At 40.4% G+C, this 25,095-nt stretch overlaps 1 protein-coding gene across 1 annotated transcript in view; it reads left to right on the top strand.

The window, feature by feature from the left end:
- The window catches only part of LOC126175120 (huntingtin), a 539,564-nt gene that overhangs the window by 495,364 nt on the left and 19,105 nt on the right, over positions 1 to 25,095 (top strand). Inside the window, exons 47-49 of the mRNA XM_049921673.1 lie at positions 4,773 to 4,950; positions 5,641 to 5,785; positions 15,469 to 15,583. Coding sequence (XP_049777630.1) covers positions 4,773 to 4,950; positions 5,641 to 5,785; positions 15,469 to 15,583 — 438 coding nt within the window. The remainder of the gene's footprint in view (positions 1 to 4,772; positions 4,951 to 5,640; positions 5,786 to 15,468; positions 15,584 to 25,095) is intronic.

Here is a 25,095-nt window from a genome sequence, read left to right as displayed (position 1 = left end):
TGCTGTTTTCACAGACAGTAGTGTATTTCATTAAGAAATCCTCAGTCCAGTCACAAGTTTCATTTTACACCACATATGATTGTACTTTCACTAGTAAGTGTTTGTGTGGTACTGAGGCAATAGCATCATGAAATGTTGTATCCATCTGATTGCCATGACCCATGGCCTTCATGAAGTTGTGTGAGAAAAATGGAAGTTGGGTTTCGTATTAACAATGTTTATGAAATCTGAACTGCTTGGCATGGGGGGGAGTTCTTTCTCTTCAAGAAATCTTATTACATTTGAACTCGGAATATGTTATACAATTCTACAACCAGTGTGTGTCAAAGACACTGCTTGGTAGTTTTGTGGTTCACTACTACTCACTGTGCTTTGTTCCAATTGCCAGGCACAATTTTGCTTTAGGAATCTAAATGCCGTCTTTAAGAAATTGTTCATGTGGGAGAATAATACAAAACCATCATTTGACGACTGGACAGAGTCCGGTGTGGACAGCCTAGTATTAAGTATCCCTGCCATAGAGATAAAACTGAAAAACTTCAAAACAAATCAGTCACTAGGTCTGGATGGAACCCCAGTTTAGTTTTACAAAGAGTATGCTATGGCGTTGCTCCTTGCTTACAGTCCATATATCATGAACCTCTCGCCCAGCCCAGTTCCAAGCACCTGGAAAAAAAGCAGAGGTGACTCCTGTATACTCTGAAGAGCCAAAGAAACTGCTATACCTGCCAGATTTCATTAGGGCCGCCGTTAGCAAGCAGATGTGCCACAACACGACGTAGCATGGACTCGACTAATGTCTGAAGTAGTGCTGGAGGGAATTGATGCCATGCATCCTGCAAGGCTGTCCATAAATCTTTAAGAGTACAAGGGAGTGGAGATCACTTCTGAACAGCACGTTGCAAGGCATCCCAGGTATGATCAGTAATGTTCAGGTCTGGAGAGTTTGGTGGCCAGTGGAAGTATTTAAGCTCAGTGTTCCTGGAGCCGCTCTGTAGCGATTATGGACGTGTGGACTGTCACATTGTCCTTCTGTAATTGCTCAAGTCTGGAATGCACAAAGGACATGAATAGACGCAGGTGATCAGACAGGATGCTTACTTATGTGTCACCTGTCAGAGTCCTCTCTAGAAGTAGGGGGCGGGTCCCATATCACGCCAACTGCACACGCCCCACACCATTATGGAGCCTCTACCAGCTTGAACAGTCCCCTGCTGACATGCAGGGTTCATGGATTAATGAGGTTGTCTCCGTACCCGTACACATCCATACACTCAATACAATTTGAAACGAGACTCATCTGACCAGGCAACATGTTTCCAGTCACCAACAGCCCAAAGTCAGTGTTGACGGGCCCAGGCAAAGGATAAAGCTTTGTGTCCTGCAGTCATCAAGGGTAGATGAGTGGACCTTCGGCTCTGAAAGCCCATATTGATGATGTTTAATTGAATGGTTTGCTGATACTTGTTGATGGCCCAGCATTGAAATCTGCTGCAATTTGTCAAAGGGTTGCACTTCTGTCACATTGAATGGCTCTCTTCAGTCGTCGTTGGTCACATTCTTGCAGGATCTTTTTCCAGCCGCAGTCATGTCAGAGATTTGATGTTTCACCGGCTTCCTGATATTCAGATTATGAGAAATGTTTGCCTTAAAGAGGATATTACTGCAAAAATTTGTAGAAATAACAAACATAGTTTACAACAGATGCTATATTATGAACTACATTTTTTGCAGTAGTTGTTAATATTCAATCCACAACACACACGCACACCACACACACACACACACACACACACACACACACACACACACACACACATCAATTAAAGAAAATTGTGAAACAACTGGAACAGCATATTTAGTTGAAATTCTAGATTATATTGTTCTGCTTACGAAGTCCATTTATCTGACATATGTGATCTCGCTCATACACAAAAGAAAAATGGGAAGGCATTATATACACTCTTGGAAACTGAAATAAGAACACCGTGAATTCATTGTCCCAGGAAGGGGAAACTTTATTGACACATTCCTGGGGTCAGATACATCACATGATCACACTGACAGAACCACAGGCACATAGACACAGGCAACAGAGCATGCACAATGTCGGCACTAGTACAGTGTATATCCACCTTTCGCAGCAATGCAGGCTGCTATTCTCCCATGGAGACGATCGTAGAGATGCTGGATGTAGTCCTGTGGAACGGCTTGCCATGCCATTTCCACCTGGCGCCTCAGTTGGACCAGCGTTCGTGCTGGACGTGCAGACCGCGTGAGACGACGCTTCATCCAGTCCCAAACAAGCTCAATGGGGGACAGATCCGGAGATCTTGCTGGCCAGGGTAGTTGACTTACACCTTCTAGAGCACGTTGGGTGGCACGGGATACATGCGGACGTGCATTGTCCTGTTGGAACAGCAAGTTCCCTTGCCGGTCTAGGAATGGTAGAACGATGGGTTCGATGACGGTTTGGATGTACTGTGCACTATTCAGTGTCCCCTCGACGATCACCAGTGGTGTACGGCCAGTGTAGGAGATCGCTCCCCACACCATGATGCCGGGTGTTGGCCCTGTGTGCCTCGGTCGTATGCAGTCCTGATTGTGGCGCTCACCTGCACGGCGCCAAACACGCATACGACCATCATTGGCACCAAGGCAGAAGCGACTCTCATCGCTGAAGACGACACGTCTCCATTCGTCCCTCCATTCACACCTGTCGCGACACCACTGGAGGCGGGCTACACGATGTTGGGGCATGAGCGGAAGACAGCCTAACGGTGTGCGGGACTGTAGCCCAGCTTCATGGAGACGGTTGCGAATGGTCCTCGCCGATACCCCAGGAGCAACAGTGTCCCTAATTTGCTGGGAAGTGGCGGTGCGGTCCCCTACGGCGCTGCGTAGGATTCTACGGTCTTGGCGTGCATCCGTGCGTCGCTGCGGTCCGGTCCCAGGTCGACGGGCACGTGCACCTTCCGCCGACCACTGGCGACAACATCGATGTACTGTGGAGACCTCACGCTCCCCGTGTTGAGCAATTCGGCGGTACGTCCACCCGGCCTCCCGCATGCCCACTATACACCCTCGCTCAAAGTCCGTCAACTGCACATACGGTTCACGTCCACGCTGTCGCGGCATGCTACCAGTGTTAAAGACTGCGATGGAGCTCCGTATGCCACGGCAAACTGGCTGACACTGACGGCGGCGGTGCACAAATGCTGCGCAGCTAGCGCCATTCGACGGCCAACACCGCGGTTCCTGGTGTGTCCGCTGTGCCGTGCGTGTGATCATTGCTTGTACAGCCCTCTCGCAGTGTCCGGAGCAAGTATGGTGGGTCTGACACACCGGCGTCAATGTGTTCTTTTTTCCATTTCCAGGAGTGTATATGCAAATAAATGTATGAAATGAAATGCACGGGTTGTGCAGTTTGCTGATTAGTGATGAAGGTGGAAAAGGTAAACACTGTAGCATCAGTCTATTCCATTCCAAACAGAGAAAAATCATGGAGCACTAACAAGGCCCTTCTTCCACTTGTGGGAGTTAGTTCATTACCATAGCGATGTGGATGCCTTCTTCCTCAGAAATTCACAACCTTTGTCCCCACAGCCTAGAAGTATTAAACAGTCTGCAGCCTTTTCCCCTCTTTCTTATCCCACTTTTCCGCTTCATCCCATTCTCTCTGTTCTCCCCCTCACTCCCTCCCTCAGAACTCTTCTCCCCATGCTGCCTATCAACCCGCCCACATAACTGATCTATTTCCTCCTCTTGATATCTGCCCCCTTTAACCCATCTAATCTACTTTTGTATCAATTACCTGTGTCTCCTCTTCAAGTGGAACAATGTTCAAATCTGTATCCAGCTATCCTATACGGATGTTTCTCTGTTGCATCAGTGAAATGCCTGAACAATTCCTTCAGCATTGTAGTGGCAGATTCCTGTGTCTTTCTCATTTAGTTCAGCTCTCATTCATTACCTGATGAGTTCAAAATGAATGGAACATTAAATTACAACTTACAGTACTAACAGGGATTTTTCATAGGTTGTCTGTGAGTGTAGCTTCTAGGTTATGGTGTTTTTTATGACTTAGAATATTCTGTCTTCATACAGAATATTTTATGTTTTCTTTTTCAGCTTAAGCCTTTAAGTTTTAATTTTTAAACAGAAGAATAAAATATGGTGTCTGAAAGCAGGGTGTTACTAGTAAAAGAATACCTCACGTTAATTATAACTTTTCTTCCGTTTATTTTCCGTAAACATCTTAGCCTTCATTCTATAATGTAAAGGGTCTTCATGCCATTATTTGGTCCTGATCACAGTAAATAATTATCAGTTTCAGTCAGTAATAGCTACATCCTAATCTTCATACTCAAATATTCTTACTTAAAATCATACTTAAAATAATAAAAAAAAGACTCCTTTAAAGAGCTGCTTCATCTGGAAAAAATACTCTAATTGCAGTAAATATAGTAGGGAAACGTGAGCCATCTAGGAAAACAATTACTAGCATATATTTTTCTATCCATAATCCTTGTTATTGTGTTCTGTATTTCAGTTGTTACACTTGTTTTACCTTGCTGTAGATCCCATGTAAATGTGATGATTATCTTTCAGTATAAAGTTGGCAATCAGTTTTGGTGATAATCATGTTCCTTGTGGATTTAAAACATACATCATTGTTTAATGACAGAAATAGTGTAAATATTTTCAACACTTTTAATGCTTTTCTAATTTGCCAGCAGAAAAATATGGTATTTCTGGTTTTTGTTTGCAAGCATGAGCAGTCAGAGTGAAGAACACCAGCTTGTGATGTGGGCCCTTGTGTTTTACCTGCTGGAGACAGTGGAGGAAACGATGGCCGAGACGGAAGTAGCACCAGCAGTTCTGCAGCTGGTACTCACTCTTGCTGCAACAAACAACTTACCTTCATTGCTGCATGTTGCCTTGTTACAGGTTTGTTTATGATATGTGATTACAGATATATATGGTTTTCCTGATATGCAGCATCCTTAACAACAGATCTTATAGAGAGAATAATTTTTCTTTTAAGCTCAGTATCTTCTTGATTATTGTGATGAATTTACACTGTTTGTGGCATTACCGTGCAGCATAGGAGAAGTTGTTAGAGATGCACAATCAGTTTGCTCTTAATCTGTTTGTACTCATGGTCATGTATCACATGAGAGACTAACCACTGCCCAATCCAGTATGCTACAGGTGGATTGACCATTTTTCTCCCTCTTAAAGTAAAGTTAGCTGCATTTTTAGCTGTGAGATTGTACAGTATATGCATTGAGCGGTTGAGCCCATCGGGCCTGCAATGACTGGGTGATGTGTAGCTGTGTTCGGATGAATAAGACACTGATGAAAGACTGTTGTTCATAATATGTTGATTAAACGATGCTTAGTTGGTTGGTTTTTTTGTCCTTCAGTGATGATGTGAATGTAAAAGTAATGCCTAATTTTTCATACTGAATGAGCTGAAACTTTAATAGATTCAGAAAGTCAGAACAAAGCTGCTAAGTGTACTAAAATGGTAGATTTCAAGACTGACCATAATATCAATTTGGCCAATAAAATATTGCTGCATATTTTTAATGCTTATGTATTTTTTTCTTTTAATAAAAATGTATTTGTTGACAGGGCCTTGAGAGGTTGGTGGTATCCAGAGCAGTGACAGGGAAAATAAGTGAACAAGTAACAAAATTAGCTGTGGAGAGGCTGCATCACTCCAATCCCAGCATTTCTCTGCCAGCTTTGCAGCTTCTACTGTCCTGCATGTATACATGTAAGAGAAATTATAAATTATTCCTTTGTAACAGACTTATCAGCTACACAAATACTGTTAAAATAAAAATATCATCATATAACAATGGAAACTCCGGGTAAGAATATCAACAGTGTAGAAAAAGCAGATTGCTATTACTCCTTGAAAGGGAAGGTATATAAAAAATCTACGACACAGATATGGACACCCGCGTGGCACCCTTGTGTGCCAACCTTTGTATGGATCATCTAAAGGAGACCTTCCTAGCCTACCAAAACGTGAAACCCCTAGTTTGGTTCAGGTTCATGATCTGGACTCCTGACCAATACAACCTAGCTCCATTTCTTCACAATCTCAACCATTTCTCTCTCAGCTGCTTCGCATGGTCCTACTCAACCCAGTGTGTCATCTTCCTAAATGTTGCCCTCCCACTCTCTGATGGCTCCATCCACACCACTGTCCACATTAAATCCACCAACTACTGACAGTACCTGCATTTTGACAGCTGTCATCCCTTTCACACCAAAAAATCCCCCCCCCCCCCCCCCAATACAGCCAGGCCACTTAGAGATGATGTGACAAAAACTCCCTTGTGTAGTATACTGTGGGTCTTGCGAAGGCCTTCACAGACAGGCACTATCTCCCAGACCTAGTCCACAAACAGATCTCCTGTGTCATTTCCCCTTACACCCCTAATCCTCCCACCAACCCCAAGAATCAGCCACAAAGTAGTGTCCTCTTTTTGTCACCCAGTTCCAGTAGACTGGAACAACTGAACCACATGGAAAAAAATAATAAAGCAAATAATTAAATCTAATAAGAATAGGCTGCTCCTTACAAATTAACTTAATATCATCTAAAAATGACCTTCATTGAACACATTACATAAGATAGAGTTAAACTACCTCCCTTAGTATCAAAAACTCATGTGCATCATACACCTTAACATAAAAAGGTAAGCTAAGCAAGCTAATGGGTTCATACCCCATTTATACAGATATCAATCCTCTCCTTTTTAAAGACCAACAACTCACAAAACTTCTCTTCCTATCAACATTAATGATAGGAACAATCCTGTCCATTTCGTCAAATTCGTGGTTTGGAGTTTGAATAGGACTAGAGATTAACTTACTTTCAGGTAAAATTTTTCAATTATCTACATCTAATAACCAGAACCCATCATTTTCTAGATCTTGTTTTGGGGTTATGTAGGTGTCAAATTCTATATCTAACCAAATTCCCTCTTGATTTTGCTGAAGGAGAATCTGAATTAGTTTCAGGATGTAATATTTAGTATAGTGTAGACTGTTTTACTTTGATTTTTTGGGCAGAATATACTAGAATTGTTTTTATAAGTTTATTATTAGTTTTAAGACCCCTTACCACAAGGATCTCATCCCAATGGAAGACCCAACCACAAGACCCGCCCAATCCACCCACGCAGCACTTCCTTTTCCAGTACTTTCACAGTTGTATCCTACCCTATCAGAGGGAGGGCCACCTATGATGGCAGCCATGCCATTTACTACCTCTGCTGCAATCACTGAACAGCTTTTTTTATTGATATGACCACCAGGATAGACGGCCACCACCAAACTGCAAAGTAAACCATCCTGTGGACATGTAGCTCAACATAACATACCTGATTTCAATGGCTGCATCACTACCAGAGACATCTGGATCCTTCCCTCCATCGCCAGTTTTTCTGACCTACACAGATTGAAGTTATCCTTACAGCTTGTTCTCCATTCCCATAATTACCCTGATTTAGGTTTTCTGTGAATTCCCTAGATCGCTCCAGGCAAATGCCGGGATGGTTCCTTTAAAAGGGCACAGCTGATTTCCTGCCCTACCCATGACACAATCTGAGGCTGTCCTCCATCTCTAATGACCTCAATGTCAGTGGGACATCCAACCCAATCTTCCTTTTTGTAATTATTCCGGCCTCAACTTACGCTAACATAATATCTGCACACCCTCCACCCAACAGTTTCCATCCCCCTCTGTCCTATCATCTCCTTCCCATTCTCATCTCCCACCCTGTTTATTTGCCATCCTGTGCAATGTACCCACCCATTCGTTCCTTTTTTCCTCATTTCCCTGGCACCGCAACCTTCTGATGCTGCACCTGTTGGTCTCTCCACACTTCACTAGACGTCGTCCATTTCTCTCCCCTCCCGTACATTACTGTCCCTTTCCCTTCTCTGCTCCCTTCAGATTACTGCTTGCATCCTACGTGATAATTGCATACTGGCCCGATACGCTGGAGTTGGTGGACATGTGTGCATGATATGTGCTTGCTTGTGTGTATGAAAGGTTTGTATTTCTCTTTTGTTGATGAAGGCTGTGGCCGAAAACTTTATGTAGGTGTCTTTTAATTATGCTTGCAACTTAATGTGTCTTCTTTAGAGTAAATAGTGATTAGTCTTTTCCTACGTGGCAAATATTATCATCTGTAAATCTTAGCTTATCACTTTCTTTTATACTAACATTAATATCCTTGCAAATTGTCTGTTTTCTTCTGCCTTGGGCTCTTCAGCTGGTGTTTGTGTGATGATTTTTTCTTACATTTCACCAAGACAAGTGACCAGTATTGTCAAATATTCATCCTTCATTACTGGTAGAGGATAAAAAATTGATAATTCGAGTCACTTGTGATGGTAAAACATCAGCAACATCATCGAACAAACATTGTCAGAAGAAACTGATACAGAAGCTGACAGGCAATTTGTCGACAAGTAGCCATGAAAACCATAATAGTTTTGTATTAATATGTGTACTCACTGCATATGTAAGAAATAAAATAGTACATGAAATTGTTATTTGTCATTACTTGTTGACTTAAGAAGGAAAATACGTCTTAGGCGGACAGTTGTTTGAACAGTCAGTAACTTCAGCAAGTACTTGTCATGCACTAACATTATGTTACCCAGACATGCATAACATGATTATGATTCAAAGTTGGTGTGTGTCTGCGTAGGATCATCTGCCAGGGATTAGGAATGTACTGCAAAACTTTGTTCGTTGTTAGCACATTGTAGACTGCAGTATTATTTGGATATTGCTGCAATTTATGATTTACAGAAAGTCAGGGCTCTAATATGTCTCTTCTATAGCAATGAGTCTAATTAAATGAAATGTAACAGTCATCAAAAACTTATTGGCTTGGGCAGGATGCATTGTATAATGGTAAAAGGGTTTGCTTGAACTGTGCTCTAGGTTTTTAAGAGTGCTATACTTTAGGGTGGCTCTTAACTCAGAAAATACAGTCCATGAAGTTACCATTTTCGTAAGGCATGTTGATAAGAAAATCATGCATTCTTTTAAAAATTATTTTTCTTTGGAAAAAATCGCTCTTTGTGCCCCGGAAACTAACTTACAAAAATATTTTGATACCACCTGAAGCACATACTACTTCTGTTTCTAGTTGTATGTAAATTATTTACTGTAGTCATTCATGAGTTTTCCCATCCTTCAGGTCAATCATTCACGAAATTCAGTTAAATAACTAGGTGCATTGATGCAGCCTTCATCTTTGTGCCACTACTATGAAGTATCTACCTTGAGGAACTTCTCCATTGTGTAAAATTTGGCAAGGAGAGGAACTTCTAATCAACTAGAAATTGTTCAGTCCCAGTATGGATAATTACTGGGATTTGATTGATTCTTATTTGAACACTTCCAACATTTTTGTCTGATGATTCTGCTTCATGGTACCTTCACCATTTCCATTTTTGAATGAGAAGACAAATTAGGATCAGACATGACAATACACGAAACAGATGCACAAATTTTTCAGTTTAAATAAATACACTTAAGAGACATGATGATTGAGAACCTGATATTTATACTGTTTTGAAAGAGTACTATGTTTTGGCTTCAAAAAGCCATGGAGCAATAAATACCTCATCTTCTCTGAGAATAATGGTCACTACAAGAGGTCTTTTTCTAAAAAGTTGTCAATTAAAAAAAAAAGCCTTGCACGCGCGTGCACACACACACACACACACACACACACACACACACACACACACACACACACACACACACACACCTCTAAAGTGCTTGTAGTTAACACTGTTGTATTATAAACTAATCCATTAACACACTGAAAACCCTATTCAGTGAAAGTTTCATAGACAACTTTGCCCATATTTTACCATAGTAAGTTAAAAGACCTAATGATGTGTAAAATTAACAGTTTTGATGTGAAGTAGATTCATTTTCCTTTTACTTTCAAATATGTTTGTGTGTAAAATTTATGTTGTAAGTACATAAATACCAAGTTACATATAACTAGGTGAACTGACAAAATCTTCACGTATGAACCTTCAACAGTTGTCCAGCTAATTTTTCTAGAGGCCTTCATTGTTGACAAAAGCTTCTAATTTTGTTATGCTATTTCACAAATTTAGTGTGTGCATTCTTGTTTGTTCCAAGTAAATCTTTAGTTCCCCTACAGATCATGTGGAACATTGATGCACATTTGTTTCACATATGGCAGTTTGCTTCTCATGTGACTGATATCTGAATGAATAAATTATCTCCAGTTAATTAACTGAAGCTATTATACTTACACCCCTTGTAATTGTAAGTGAAAGAGTACTGGGGTAATCCAGATTTGGCAATCAAAAGTAATAGATTGGCTCTCTCTCTCTCTCTCTCTCTCTCTCTCTCTCTCTCTCTCTCTCTCTCTATCTGCACCTATCTACCTGACTTGGAGGTACTGAAACATCACATCACCTGACCATTTCTAGCTGTGAAATGTGTGCACGCTCAGTTAATCCTCGAACAGGAGTGCCGATTTTCATAACACAAACGTGTGCATGGTGTACTTTGTACATCTGTAAAGGATTGCTGCTTTTGTGTTACCAAGGTAAAAATGTATGAGCAAAATTACAGTTTAATCTTGTTTTAATTAAACAATGGTACGGTAAACTTACATGAGCAAAGTTGCTGTGTAAGCAAGCAGACTTTCGTTATATCACTATGTTGCTGTGTTAAGTGTTATCCCACAGTAACGACGCACTTGAAGTATTAAATGGACCAGTTCCATCAGATCCCAGCTGAAAGCATATTCAATTACTAATTGTCTCATAGTCAACTGACTCACTGGGGGGTTGTGCCACTAGCTCGGAATGAGGGCCCCTTTCTTGTATGGATCGTAATTTTTTTTTCAACTAGCTTATTGTTTATTTCATATTACTGCTGCTCATAGCACAATTATCAGTGTGTTAGCTGAAGCACACAATTGTAAAGCAACAGTGGAATGGTACAAGAAAATGTTATTTGTGGGTGGTGCACTTTGTACACAGGCGCGCCCACTTGAAGGTTAAAGTGAGTGAACTAAGCAACATGTCCACATTAGGTAATGAAGGTATTTATCATACAGAAATAATATTTTACAAAATTCATCGTTTTCTTTTTCTCTGATTTTTCTGATTATAATGGCCCAGGGCCATTCCTTCCTTTTATGTTACAGAGCTGATATTACACACAGCTCATTTGTTCATGGAAACAAACCAAACTTGGGGGTAGCCCAAAAAAATTATTGAAAATTTTAAAGTGTTGTGTATAAGAGCTGTTCTATATTATTATTATTATTATTATTATTATTATTGTAGATGACCATTGCTACTACTTACTTTGAGACAACATACACTGATCAGCCAAAACATTATGACCATTACCCACTGCAACATTGGATGCCACCTAGTAGCGTTGCAAGCACATGACGTGGTAAAAAATGTATGTAAGTGGAGCAGACACAGATGGGGGATCACCCTAGTGAAGATATGGGCTGCAAATGGGGAAATCCATCGAGATAAGTGACTCTGACAAAGGGCATATTATTATTAGGCAGAGCCTGTGAATAAATTTTAAAAAAATGGTGAATGTTCCCATGCTATTGTCATCAGCATTTACTGAAAGAGGTAGAAAGGTTGTGAAACTACCACTAGGTGCTGAGTGGTTGGACGGTCCATGAATCTTCACAGTACGTGGGGTTCAAAGGAGTGGCTGCTCTGTAAAGTAGGTTAGATGGTGATCTATGGCATCTCTGTCAAAAGAGCACAGTGCTGGCACACACACATGTGTTTCGGAGCACACCATTCATCATACATTATTGAACATGGAGCTCCGCAGCAGACCATCCCTACATGTTCACATGTTGACCCCAATGACATCGTCAGTTATGATTGCAATGGATGCTAGACCACTGGGATTCGACCATCGATCCATGGAAACTTGTTGGCTCTTTGGATGAATCGTATTTTTGCTACACTAGGTCAATGGTTGCCTCCTGCCACAGATGGAGGCTGCTGGGAGCAGGATTATGCTATGTGAGACATTCTCCTATGCTTGCATGGTACCTGTGGTTATAATCAAAGACACACTGACAGCTGCGAATCACCTGCATCCCTTCATGTTTGATGCCATCTCCGACAGTGATGTCATCTTTATAACTGTCCATGTCTCGGAGCCAGAACCATGCTACGGTGGTTTGCAGGCGGATCATTATAGTGAACTCACGTTGATGTCTTGGCCACTAAACTTGTCTGACGTAAATCTATGAAACCCATCTGGGTTGCTATCAGGCACCATCACTGTGTATGCAGCAGCTCGTTATTTACATGAGTTACATGACCTGTTTGTAGACGTCTATAGTGCATTTAAAATTAATTGCGACTTTTGACGTTTGACTGACCGGAGTGGGACACGATGCCATTCCCCAGGTAACACCAATGGTGAGACGGCTTTCTGTACCACGCCGCCAATGGTTCTGCTGGAAACGTGCCCCTGTTGCCACACCATGAATAAATGGTACCACTTGATGTCACACATTAGATGCAACAATGTTTGTCAGTTTTCATTATAAAGTCATATTTTCTGGCATTAAAGTGTTCTGTAGTCATCAGGTACTGTGAAGAACTGTTTTGTGTTGGCATTGATTTAATAACAACCGTGCAGTACATCTGAATACATGATTTGCAGTAGAAGTGTTCTCCAAGAACTCATTTGCCAGCTGGGAAGAAAACGTTCTGCTGCAAAACATTCCTCAGAATTTGACGTTAGTAATGGACGAAACACCATATCACTCTGTTGTGATGCATAAAGCTCTAACAGTGGAGTGGAGGAAACCATATATTTTGCTCTGGGTACAAAGAAATGTTCCATGAGATAAAATTGAACCTAGCATGTATAAGTTGAAGTTAATGGAACTTTTACTGCTGTACAACCCAAAACTTCACGTTATCATTTCGATGAACAGGCTAATGGTAAAGGTCGTAATTTAATCAGGCTTCTTCCGTGTCATGCTCATTTAAATCCGACAGAGAATATATGGGCCTAGATGAAAAGTAATGTGACAAAAAACAGCAAGAATTTTATGCTCACTGAGGTTGGAATGCTGACAAAAGAAGCTACTCAAAATTTAATGCAACAGGGCTCGTTTTGAGCTGTCAGCTGTACCAAGAAGATAGTTGAGGAGACACTGATTCATGAAGGACCATGAAGAGTTTTCAGGAATACGTAGCTTCTATTGTTGCCATGTTAAAATCTGCTTCTTTTGTCAAAAAAACATTAGAGTTTAGCAAAATACATCTCACTAATATTCTAATGCATTTGAAATTGTGACAGAATCCTGAAATAATGTATTATTAAACTAACAATTGAAAGCAAGTCAGATCAGTAGTTTATCAAACGCCTCATTCTCAGTATAAAAATAAAGGTGTAACTTCTTCACTTACATTGTTACAAAACCAACAGCAGTTATAGATTCACCAGCTATCGATGGCCCTCAATAGTTACATTATTTCATTGAAAAAATCTGTAGTCACTTGAATGTCACAGTAGATATGGAAGTTTCACATATTAATCATATGGCAAAACACACTTGTCTTTGCATGCTCTCATTTGCCATTCCATTTTCTTGAGAACAGACAGTGATATTGCTCCAAGTTTAAAGAATGACTCAATGTATTATCTTCATTTAATACACAGCAACAGGTAACCTAACATGCATCAAACACAAATTCATAGCAACACGTATTTTTCACTGCAAACTAAGAATTTCTAGCAGTAGTTACCTACTAACGAAATATCACAATAACTATGGTCTTTAATGATATGATAGGCATTTCATCGTGCAGTGGACTAATTAAACTATAAGATGTGCAAGAATGAGAGTTTATACCTATTGGTTTCTTTAAACAGCGATTGAGAAAGGTTGCAACACACAGTCAAGTGAGCCTACCATTATACTGTGGTCACCTGCTGACACGCCTAGCACATGCTGGCATCTATGCTTCCCACCACTTGCTCCATACTGAACTGTCAAAAGTCTCAGCTTATTTTAAACACACTATAATGCCACAGACCTACCAACAAACTGTTGGATCGCTGATATGCAGAATCAGTGATGTATTTCGTTCCAAAGATGGACAAACAAGCTATTAAGCATGTGATCATAATTATTTTGGCTCATCAGTATACTTTGTGAAGGTTGCACCACGCAGATAGTATTTAAAAAAATGATAGTTCCAAGATGAAGAGCTGCTAATAAATATGTCTTTCACAGCTGGTTTCAGTTTTCAGTTCATCATCATCATCAGTTATCTTAAAGTCATCTGCAACAGCTTACATGGCAATATCAAAACTGGAATCACATAGCATAAAATTCATCCTATGTCACTACTTTCATGTAGTAAAATGTTATCACTTAACAGTAGGGACGTAGGATGAATTTTATGCTTTGTGATACTGCAGTTTTAACATCGCCATGTAAGCTGTTATAAGTGACGCAATTTCCAGCAGCTGAAGTTACACTACAAGCAGCAGCTGTGCATGATAGGAGAGGCAACTGTGTGTGTGTGTGTGTCACCTATTTTTGACGAAGGCATTTTTGGCATAAAGCTTATTTTGTGACAGTCTTTAGTGTTTTTGTTGTGTCTATCTGTGACTCAGCATCTCTGCTAAATGATTAGTAATAATTATCTCTTTCATAATAGTTTCATTCCATCCTGGACTTTCCATTGTTTGATTTTAACATACCTGAACATAATGAAATGAAGATTGGATCTGGTTGTGAATATAGAAATATATATTGCTGATGCAACTATGACTTTTTTAGGTACATAAAACAGCAAGTGTTGACTTCCATGTTACTTTGTGCTTCAATACTTCAAATATAAACACAATGTATTCTGGTCTCTGATGCACCGGTAGTGTCTTACATATTTTGTAATACAACAGCAGTAAACAAGATCAGCAACCATTGCCATTTGACTGATGCCCACTATGCTGAGACACCTATAAATACATCACATGTAATTTTTAATTAATATTAATATCATCAGTATACAGAGAAACAACAGTATGTAATAATAAAACCATGTGGACTAGAACTGATTGTGCTGGTGCAGTCAAGCAGTATGAATGCCAAAGCCTTGTTTCAAAACAAATTTGTTACTTATTGTTCACTGTGAGGTGAAGGCACTCGCTATTGAGCAGTTTATACTGCTCTTACGATTGAGAAATTCATTTTTATGTGCTCCATGGTCTGACATTAGCTTTGTGATTGTCACTTTACTGTAGGAGGATTAAATTTTCTTAATGTAATCAAATGTGTAGATATAACAGTTTAAATACATTTTATAATTGTTATGTAATTTTTTATATCTTTTCTGCTTTACAAAAAAATCTAGATAAGTATGATCGCCAGGAACTGGGAAAGGATACAACCTCGAACCAAACTAATAAGGACAGTGATCCAGAATTGTTAATTCAAGCAATGGAGAAAACATCAGCCCTCTTTGACAGGTGAGAGTCAAACAACAAACATTTAATGTATTTTTGTATTTGTTAATCTCCACCAAAAATGACAACTAGAATGAGCAGCCATTTACCTACAGGTCAGAAATATGTTGTCTGTAGACCACTCTCTCTCTCTCTCTCTCTCTCTCTCTCTCTCTCTCTCTCCCTCTCTCACACACACACACACACACACACACACACACACACACTCTTAACTTCACAATTGAATAAATAGATCAATTTCTAACTTATGCAAAGCAAACATAATCTGGGTATGCAATGCCAAAGTAAAAGTAAATAAATAAATAAAAAGCTAGAATCTGAAGAATGGGGCAGGAAGGTACAGGTGTAGATAGGTAAAAGTAGGTAAATAAATAGATACATCATATTTAGTTATCCATATTTTAATTTTTGTTCATTGTTTTTATCTCGGAATTTTCATTATCATGATGTGGATGTATGAGAGAGTTGGAATATACCTCAGATGTCAAGACCAAAGAAGGCAGTTGTTGTCAGCAGTTAGTATCATTGAACCATCAGTTCACGAAGTCATGGCTGAAAGATAATAACATGAGTTATTTATAAAAGAATGGAGTGTCTAATAGGAGTCAAAGTGATGTGAAAGGCAACCAGAGCATCAAAATAAAAACTAAAAATTATTAGTAATTGCTTTTCAAGATGTTTCTTCCCCTTTCCAAATTTTCAAAATACTACAAAAACTGTGTAATTTCCATTAAAATCCACCCTTATTCACCTTTTATTTTACCCTCGAATTGCTGCAGCTTCGTTTTTCAACATTTTCAGTATTAAAATCAACATGAATAGTTGTTTAGTGAATAATATATCAATGGATAATAAATCTACTCACCGAATGGCAGCAGGAGAAGACACATATAAAGGAATTCAAATCTGGAACCTTTCAAAACCAGTGATTCCTTCTTCTGACAGATTGTATTAAAGTTTGGGAAAGTCACCCAAAACCCCAATTCAGGGGAGACTTACTGTACAGGAAGAGAAGTAAGGACTGACCAATGTAATGAGATTTGAAAACCTGGGAGCTTAAAGATGCAAGGTAGGGTAATAGACAAGATAGAAATTATTGAGAAAACATCAGGTATGAATTAATAAGAATGGAAAGCTAAGTGCATTGTATGTGGTAGAGATTGGGGGGGGGGGGGGGGGTAAGCTGATCAAAAACTAAAAGGGAGTGAAGAAAGGAATAGTTACTGAGAACGAGAATAAATGTTGACACAAAAGAAACTACGTCGCAATCACCAAGGGAGCAGATGGGGAACACAAAGTTACATAAACTCTGTGGGGTTGTTCTCATTGGAACGTTGAGACATCTGCTAGAAAAAGGATCCAATGCTTATGAAAGCTGGTAAATGTGTTTTCCCTTGTCGTTGCTTAATGGTATACCTTTTACCTATCCAGTTTAGTGAATAAGATATTTCTTCTATTTCTGAATTTTGATAAACACCTGCTGTGATGTAGGGATTCCTGCTGTTGGACTCCATCTGCTGCATGTTGTCCAAGGAGCACCTCAGACAAATAAAAAAAAATGCAAAAAAGATATTTGAACATCTATAGGATATCATCTACATATAAATGACCTCTAGTTATTATTAAAATTACAATAAAATTAGTTGTGCATACACTTGCTTATCTATGCATTCCCCTAAAACTTGTGAGAAAATTACTGAATTTAATTCATCTTAATTCAGACCCTCTCAGGGGAAAGATAAGTTTTGGTCCAGAAAAATACAGGAACACACAAGGCAATACTGACCCTACAACTTATTGTAGAAACAGATAGAAAAACAAACATACAATTGTAGCATTTGTAGGATGAATGGGAAAAAAGTGGCAGTGTTCACTGGAACATATTCTTTGAAATTCTGAAGTTATCATAGATAAAATACTGGGAATGAAACATTATCTAAAACTTGTACACAAATCAGACTGTCTTTATAAGATTCAAAGAACTCAAAAGGGAGCCAGTAATTGAGAAGGGAGTGAGACAAGGTTGTAGTCTAATCCCCATGATGTTCAATTTTCAATTGAGCAAAGGGAACCAACAGAAAATATGGAATGGGAATTAAAGGTCAGAGAGAAGAAATCAAGTCTTTCAGTTTTGATGATGACATTGTAATTCTGTCAAAGATGACAAATCATTTGGAACAAGAGTTGAATGAAATGGAACTCTGATTGGTGTGTAGAGATGCCAGCTGAGTTGGTGATCCTTCGCTCACAGTTCTATGCTGTGTTGGCTTCCCGTGTCCCCCGATTGGTCCACTGCTGTGGCCGCCCCGGGTACTGCCTGCACTGAGGTTGACCCCTCACGCGTGGTTGAGTGGAAGATCATTCCAAAATCTGGCATGCAGCGAAAAACTTTCTGAGGGGCCTATCATATGGCCTCCCTGGTTCATTTGATGAACACGTTTCAGGCGTTATCTGTGGCTGGTCATGTCTCTGAGCTGGATGCAGTCATCCACCCTATTCTACATCTACATCCATACTCCGCAAGCCACCTGACAGTGTGTAGCGGAGGGCACCTTGAGTACCTCTATCGGTTCTTCCTTCTATTCCAGTCTCATATTGTTCGTGGAAAGAAGGATTGTCCGTATGCCTCTGTGTGGGCTCTAATCTCTCTGATTTTATCCTCATGGTCTCTTCGCGAGATATACGAAGGAGGGAGCAATATACTGCTTGACTCCTCGGTGAAGATATGTTCTCGAAGCTTCAACAAAAGCCTGTGCCAAGCTACTGAGCATCTCTCCTGCAGAGTCTTCCACTGGAGTTTATCTATCATCTCCGTAACGCTTTCACGATTACTAAATGATCCTGTAACGAAGTTGGATCTTCTCTATCTCTTCTATCAACACTATCTGGTATGGATCCCACACTGGTGAGCAGTATTCAAGCAGTGGGCGAACAAGTGTACTGTAACCTACTTCCTTTGTTTTCGGATTGCTTTGCCTTAGGATTCTTCCAATGAATCTCAGTCTGGCATCTGCTTTACCATCGATCAACTTTATATGATCATTCCATTTTAAATCATTCCTAATGCCTACTCCCAGATAATTTGCTATATTGTAACTAAATGATAAGGGATCTTTCTTTCTATGCATTCGCAGCTCATTACACTTGTCTACATTGAGATTTAGTTACCATTCCCTGCACCATGCGTCAATTCTCTGCAGATCCTCCTGCATTTTGGTACAATTTTCTATTGTTACAACCTCTCAATATACCATAGCATCATCCGCAAAAAACCTCAGTGAACGTCCGATGTTATCCACAAGGTCATGTATGTATATTGTGAATAGCAACAGTCCTACTACACTCCCCTGTGGCAGACCTGAAATCACTCTTACTTATTTCAGAGGAGGCTTCTTGGCCTGCAAGATTTTGGCATTCACAGAGGGTGAATTTGTTGGTAGTTGGGAGCACCAACGTTAAGCGCGTATTGGAGCCCTTAGGAACATGGGTGCCAAGGAGGGGAAGGAAGCCATTGTGCACTCTATGTGCATACCGGGGGGGAGTCATTTCAGATGTGGAAAGGGTGCTTCTGATTGTCATGAAGAGTACATGGTGCAGCCAACTGCAGGATTTGGCTCATGTCAGTACCAATGACATGTGTTGCTTTGGATCAAAGGAGATTCTCTCTGGTTTTGGGCGGCTAGTGGAAATGGTAAAGACTGCCAGTCTTGCTTGCGAGATTAAGGCAGAGCATCATCGATAGAACTGACTGTGGTCCTTTGGTGCAGAGCCAAGTGGAGGGTCTGAATCAGAGGCTCAGGCAGTTCTGTGACCATGTAGGCTGCAGATTCCTTGACTTGCCCCTGCAGGTGGTGGGTTTCCTGGTTCCAATTAATAGGTCAGGAGTCCACTACACACAGGAAGCGGTTACACAGGTAGTGGGGGCTGTGTGGAAGGGACTGGTCAGTTTATTTAGGTTAGAGGATGTCAGGGAACCACAGAAAGGGCATCCATCTATAAAGGGACAGGTACAACACAGTAAGCTAGTTGTAGAAGCAATTGGTATTGTAAATTGTCGTAGCTGAGTTGGGAAAGAACCAGAGCTCCAAGCCCTAATAGAAAGCACTGAAGCTCAAATAGTTATAAGTACAGAAAGCTGGCTAAAGTGGAAAATAAGTTCAGCCGAAATTTTTTCAAATAATCTAACAGTATTCAGAAAGGATAGATTAAATACAGTAGGAGTATTTATTGCTGTCAGAATTAGTTTGCTTTGTAGTGAAATTGAAGTAACTAGTTCCTGTGAAATAGTATGAGTAGAAGTTATACTGGACAATCGGACTAAACTATTAATTGGATCGTTTTACTGCCCCCGACTCAGAAGATATAGTTGCTGAACAGTTCAAAGAAAACATGAGTCTTATTTCAAATAGATACTCCACTCATACAGTTATAGTTGGTGGTGACTTCAATCTACCCTTGATATGCTGGAAAAATTATACGTTTAAAGCTGGCGGCAGGCAGAAAACATCATCCGAAATTGTACTGAATGCTTTCTCAGAATATTATTTTGAACAATTAGTTTATGAGCCCACTCGAAACGTAAATGGTTGCGAAAGCATACTTGACCTTAATCCAGGACTAATAGTGGGTATCATGATGAATGTAGGGATTAGCAACCATAAGGCAGTTGCTACTGTAACACCTACAACCATAAAAAAGAAACACAATGTTTATCTATTTAAAAAATCTGATAAAAATACTCTTAACACCATTTTAAGAGAGTCTTCACTCCTTTCAGTCTGATCATGTAAGCGTAGAAAAGTTGTGGAATGATTTCAAAGAGATAGTATTGCTGGCAATTGGGAGATATATATCACATAAATTAATAAGTGATGATACTGATCCCCCATGGTACACAAAATGGGTCAGATTGCTGTTGCAGAAGCAGCGAAAAAAGATGCCAAATTTAAAATAACGCAAAATCACCAACACTGGCAAAGTTTTACAGAAGTCGTCCATGTTCCACTTCTGTACGCTTCACACAAATACTTTCAGAAAGGATTTCCTGACTCTTAAATCTATACCCCACGTTAACAAATTTCTCTTCTTCAGAAACGCTTTTCTTGCCATTGCCAGTCTACATTTTATATCCTCTCTACTTCGACCATCATCAGTTATTTTGCTTCCCAAATAGCAAAACTCATCTGCTACATTAAGTGTCTCATTTCCTAATCTAATTCCCTCAGCATCATCTGATTTAATTTGTCTACATTCCATTATCCTTGTTTTGCTTTTGTCAATTTTCGTCTTATATTCCACTCTCAGCTCTCTCAGCTGCTCTTCCATGTCCTTTGCTCTCTCTGACAGAATTACAATGTCATCAGCAAACCTCAAAGTTTTTATTTTTTCTCCCTGGATTTTAATTACTATTCCAAGTTTTTCTTTTGTTTCCTTTACTGCGTACTCAATATACAGATTGAATAATATTGGGAATAGGCTACAACCTTGTCTCTCTACCTTTTGAGCCACTGCTTCCCTTTCATGCCCCTCAACTCTTATAATCACTGTCTAGTTTCTGTAAAAATTATAAATAGCCTTTCTCTCCCTGCGTTTTACCCCTTCCACCTTTGGAATTTGAAAGACATACTCAGCAAAATGTGTCGTAATTATGTCTCTTAACTTCAATAGTTGCTACTGCTGGACATATGTAAAATGGATTGGTTTTGAATGATACATGATTAATAATAATAATAATAATACTTATTTGTTATGTAAATGCATCTATGAAGATTACTACTTGCATTTAAAGAAAGAGAACAGTGGAATAAATTAAGACTTCAAGTTTGTTTCCAGTAGGAGCAGCAAGCTCCACAACCATATTAATGATATTCAAGATTAAAGATTGGTGGAAGGGCACCATCAGTCATAAAATTTTAACCTGTTTATTGCATATTGATTTCAGCTACTGTGTACTATCTTCAGTGCAATTATAGCCAAGTCATGATGACTCATTGTAAATATAATAGCACATAGCACCACTTGACAAAACAGATTACAACCATCAATAAAGTTTAACTGATGTTTGTTATCTGTAATACTAAGCGGTACCATGTGCTATTATATATACAATGAGTCATCATGACTTGGATATAGCTCCATGAAAGATAGGTACACAGCAACTGAAATCGCCCTTCAATAAACAAATTAAAAATTTATGACCAGTGCTGCCCTTCCTCCTACCTTGAAAACAAAGTAAGACACTTGTAAACTGTACGTATATTCGGCTGACACTGTATTTAATTGCTTAGAATCTTTTCTTCACAGAGGCTTAAGTTTGCAGTAGATGACTGGTGACACCTGTGATTTATTTAATTACATTGGTGTTCCATTTTTACTCTAGAAATTTCAGTGATTGTATTATGTTCTCTCTTGAGAATGTTGAATCTGGAATCTCCTCTTCACATATTTAAATAGCAGTTTTGTTTATTAATATAGTTTTGTCATGATTATGTATTTCCTAGATAGACTTCTTTTACATTCAACCTGTTTCCGCATTGCATGCCAAAGCACTTGCTCTAGGATATACACGTTTGTAATGATTCTGTCACAGACCACCAATTTACTCATCTTGTTTTGAGTGAAAGCCCATGCATTGATTAGATGGCTTACATTAGACACCTTGCACATACCTTATTAATAGTAAGTTACATATAGTTAAATTTTTTACCTTGCTCAAAATGTTTCCACACTTTGTCCACTTAAACTGAATTGGCACTTTTTCATGATTTTTCTTTCTAGGAGATGGATAGTTAGAAGCAAAATAATGTTATCTTTCAGACTGTCTCTACAAAATTGGTGGTTTAATGACAGTATTATGTAAGGGATACATTACTACTCGCCATATAGTGACGATAATGAGTCGCAGACACACACAACAAAAGAACTGTTAACAAGTAAACTTTTGGCCAAAAGGCCTTCTTCAGAATTAGACAACACACACACATTCACACAAGTGGAATTGAAAAACTCAAGAGCAGTGCCTCTGGCTGCTGAGGCCAGACTGTGAGCAGCAGGTCATGATGGGAGAAGCAGCCAGATAGTGGGGATAATCAACCCCTGTTAACTTTCCAGAATTTCTTAAACTCGAATATTTGATTCACCATCATTCCCAAAATCCCTCAACATGCAAACTACCCTTACATCTGCAGAAAGAACCACAGTCCACAATCTAAAAACTGATTCCAACTTTATAATCCTACCTGCAGGCAAAAGCTCCACAACTGTTGTTTTGAACCAGAAGGATTACCTGGCAGAAGGACTCTCCCAGCTTTCAGATACTTCCACCTACAAACCTTGCCACAGTGACCCCATTCCAGAAATCCAGCAGGATCTCCATTCACTCCTCAAATCGTTAAGCCCTTCCCAGAACCTCTCCCCAGAGTCCATCTCTCTGCCCATGCCTAACACTCCCCGCATACCTATCTTCTACAGGCTTCCTAAAGTCCATAAACCCAACCACCCAGGACGCCCCAATGTGGTTAGTTACTGTGCCCCACTGAGAGAACCTCTGCTTTCATAGATCAACACCTTCAACCTATTACTCAGAGCCTACCCTCCTATATAAAGAATACCTACCATTTCCTCCACCGGATCTCCACAGTTACTGTCCCTTTATCACACGGTACCCTGCTTGTCACTATTGATGCCACCTCCTATTACACTAACGTCCCCAATGCCCATGGTCTTAACACTATCGAACACTACCTTTCCCAATGCCCAATGGATTCCAAACCAACAATGTCCTTCCTAGTCGCCACGACCAACTGTATCCTAACTCACAATTTCTTCTCCTTTGGAGGCATTACGTACAAACAAATCTGGGGTACGGCTATGGGTACATGGCACCATCCTATGCCAACATATTCATGGGACATCTGGAGTAATCCTTCCTAGACACCAAGGATCCTAAACCCCTCACCTGGTTCAGATTCATTGATGACCTTTCAAATCTAGATCAAGGGTGAGAACATCCTGTCCACATTCCTCCAGAACCTCAACAACTTCTCCCCCATTTGCTTCACCTGGTCCTACTCAACCCAGCAAACTAGCTTCATAGATGTTGACCTCCACCTCAGAGATGGCTACATCAGTACCCCAGTCCATATCAAATCTACTAACTACCAGCGATACCTCCACTCCGACAGCTGCCACCCGTTCCATATCAAGAAGTCCCTTTCATACAGCCTACGCACTCACGACTGTCGTATCTGCAGTAATCAGCAGTCCCTCTCGAAATATACTGAGGGTCTCACCGAAGCCTTCACAGACCGTAATAACCCTCCCAACTTGTACAAAAGCAAATCTCCTGTGCCTTATCTTTCCAGTTTGCCACCGCCTCCCAAAATCCCAGTGTGCGGCCACAGAGGAGCATTCCCCTCATAACTCAGTACCACCCAGGGCTGGAGCAACTGAATTACATTCTCTGCCAGGGTTTCAACTACTTCTTGTTGTGCCCTGAAATGAGAAATGTCCTGCCCACTATCCTTCCCACCGCTCCCACACTGGTATTCTGCCATCCACCGAAAGTACCCAATATACTTGTCCATCCCTCTGCAACCCCTGCTCCCAACCCCTTACCTCATGGCTCATACTCCTGTAATAGACTTAGATGCAAGGCTTGTCCCATACATCCTCCCACCACCTGCTCCAGTCCGGTCACAAACATCAGCTATCCCATCAAACCCGTGATGTGATCTACAAGCTAAGCTGAAACACTGTGCTGCATTCTACGTGTGCATGACAACCAACAAGCTGTGTGTCCACATGAATGGCCACCGACAAACTGTGGCTAAGAAACAAGTGGAGCACCCTATTGCTGAGCACGCTGTCAAACATGATATCCTTCATTTCAATGACTGCTTCACAGCCTGTGCCATATCAATCCTTCCCATCAACACAAGCTTTTCTGACTTGCACAGATGGGAACTTTCCCTTCAGTATATCCAACATTCCTGTAACCCTCCTGGCATCTACCTTGCCCTCACCCATCCAGCCCCTTCCCTGTTCCCATTCCAGCACTTCACAGCTGTCATTCCACCATTGCACATTACTTCTCTCCTTTTCCACTACTCCCCCCCCCCCCCCCCCACCTCTTGCCTGCTCTCTGTTAAACCTGCAGCGTTTCACTGTTCACCACCCCTACCCTACCATCCCTATCCCTCCCCCTCCCTGCCCCAGCCTCCTCCTTACCCCCACCCAATCACCACTCTCATTATGCACTGGTGCTGCTGCTCGCAGTGTGGCCTCAGTTGACTGAGACTGCGACTGCATTCATGGGTGAGTTGCATTTGCACATTGTGTGTGTGTGTGTGTGTGTGTGTGTGTGTGTGTGTGTGTGTGTGTGTTTTGTCCATTTTTGACAAAGGCCTTACTGGCCAAAAGCTTTATTTGTGACAGTCTTTTTGTTGTGTCTATCTGCAACTCAGCATCTCCGCTATATGGTGAGTGGCAACTTTCCTTTTCATAAAACTGATACT

This window comes from Schistocerca cancellata, chromosome 3 (genome assembly GCF_023864275.1).
Source record: "Schistocerca cancellata isolate TAMUIC-IGC-003103 chromosome 3, iqSchCanc2.1, whole genome shotgun sequence".
NCBI classification, from domain to species: Eukaryota; Metazoa; Arthropoda; class Insecta; order Orthoptera; family Acrididae; genus Schistocerca; species Schistocerca cancellata.
Note: the sequence above shows the minus strand (reverse complement) of the source record. Positions and strands in the feature narration are given on the sequence as shown.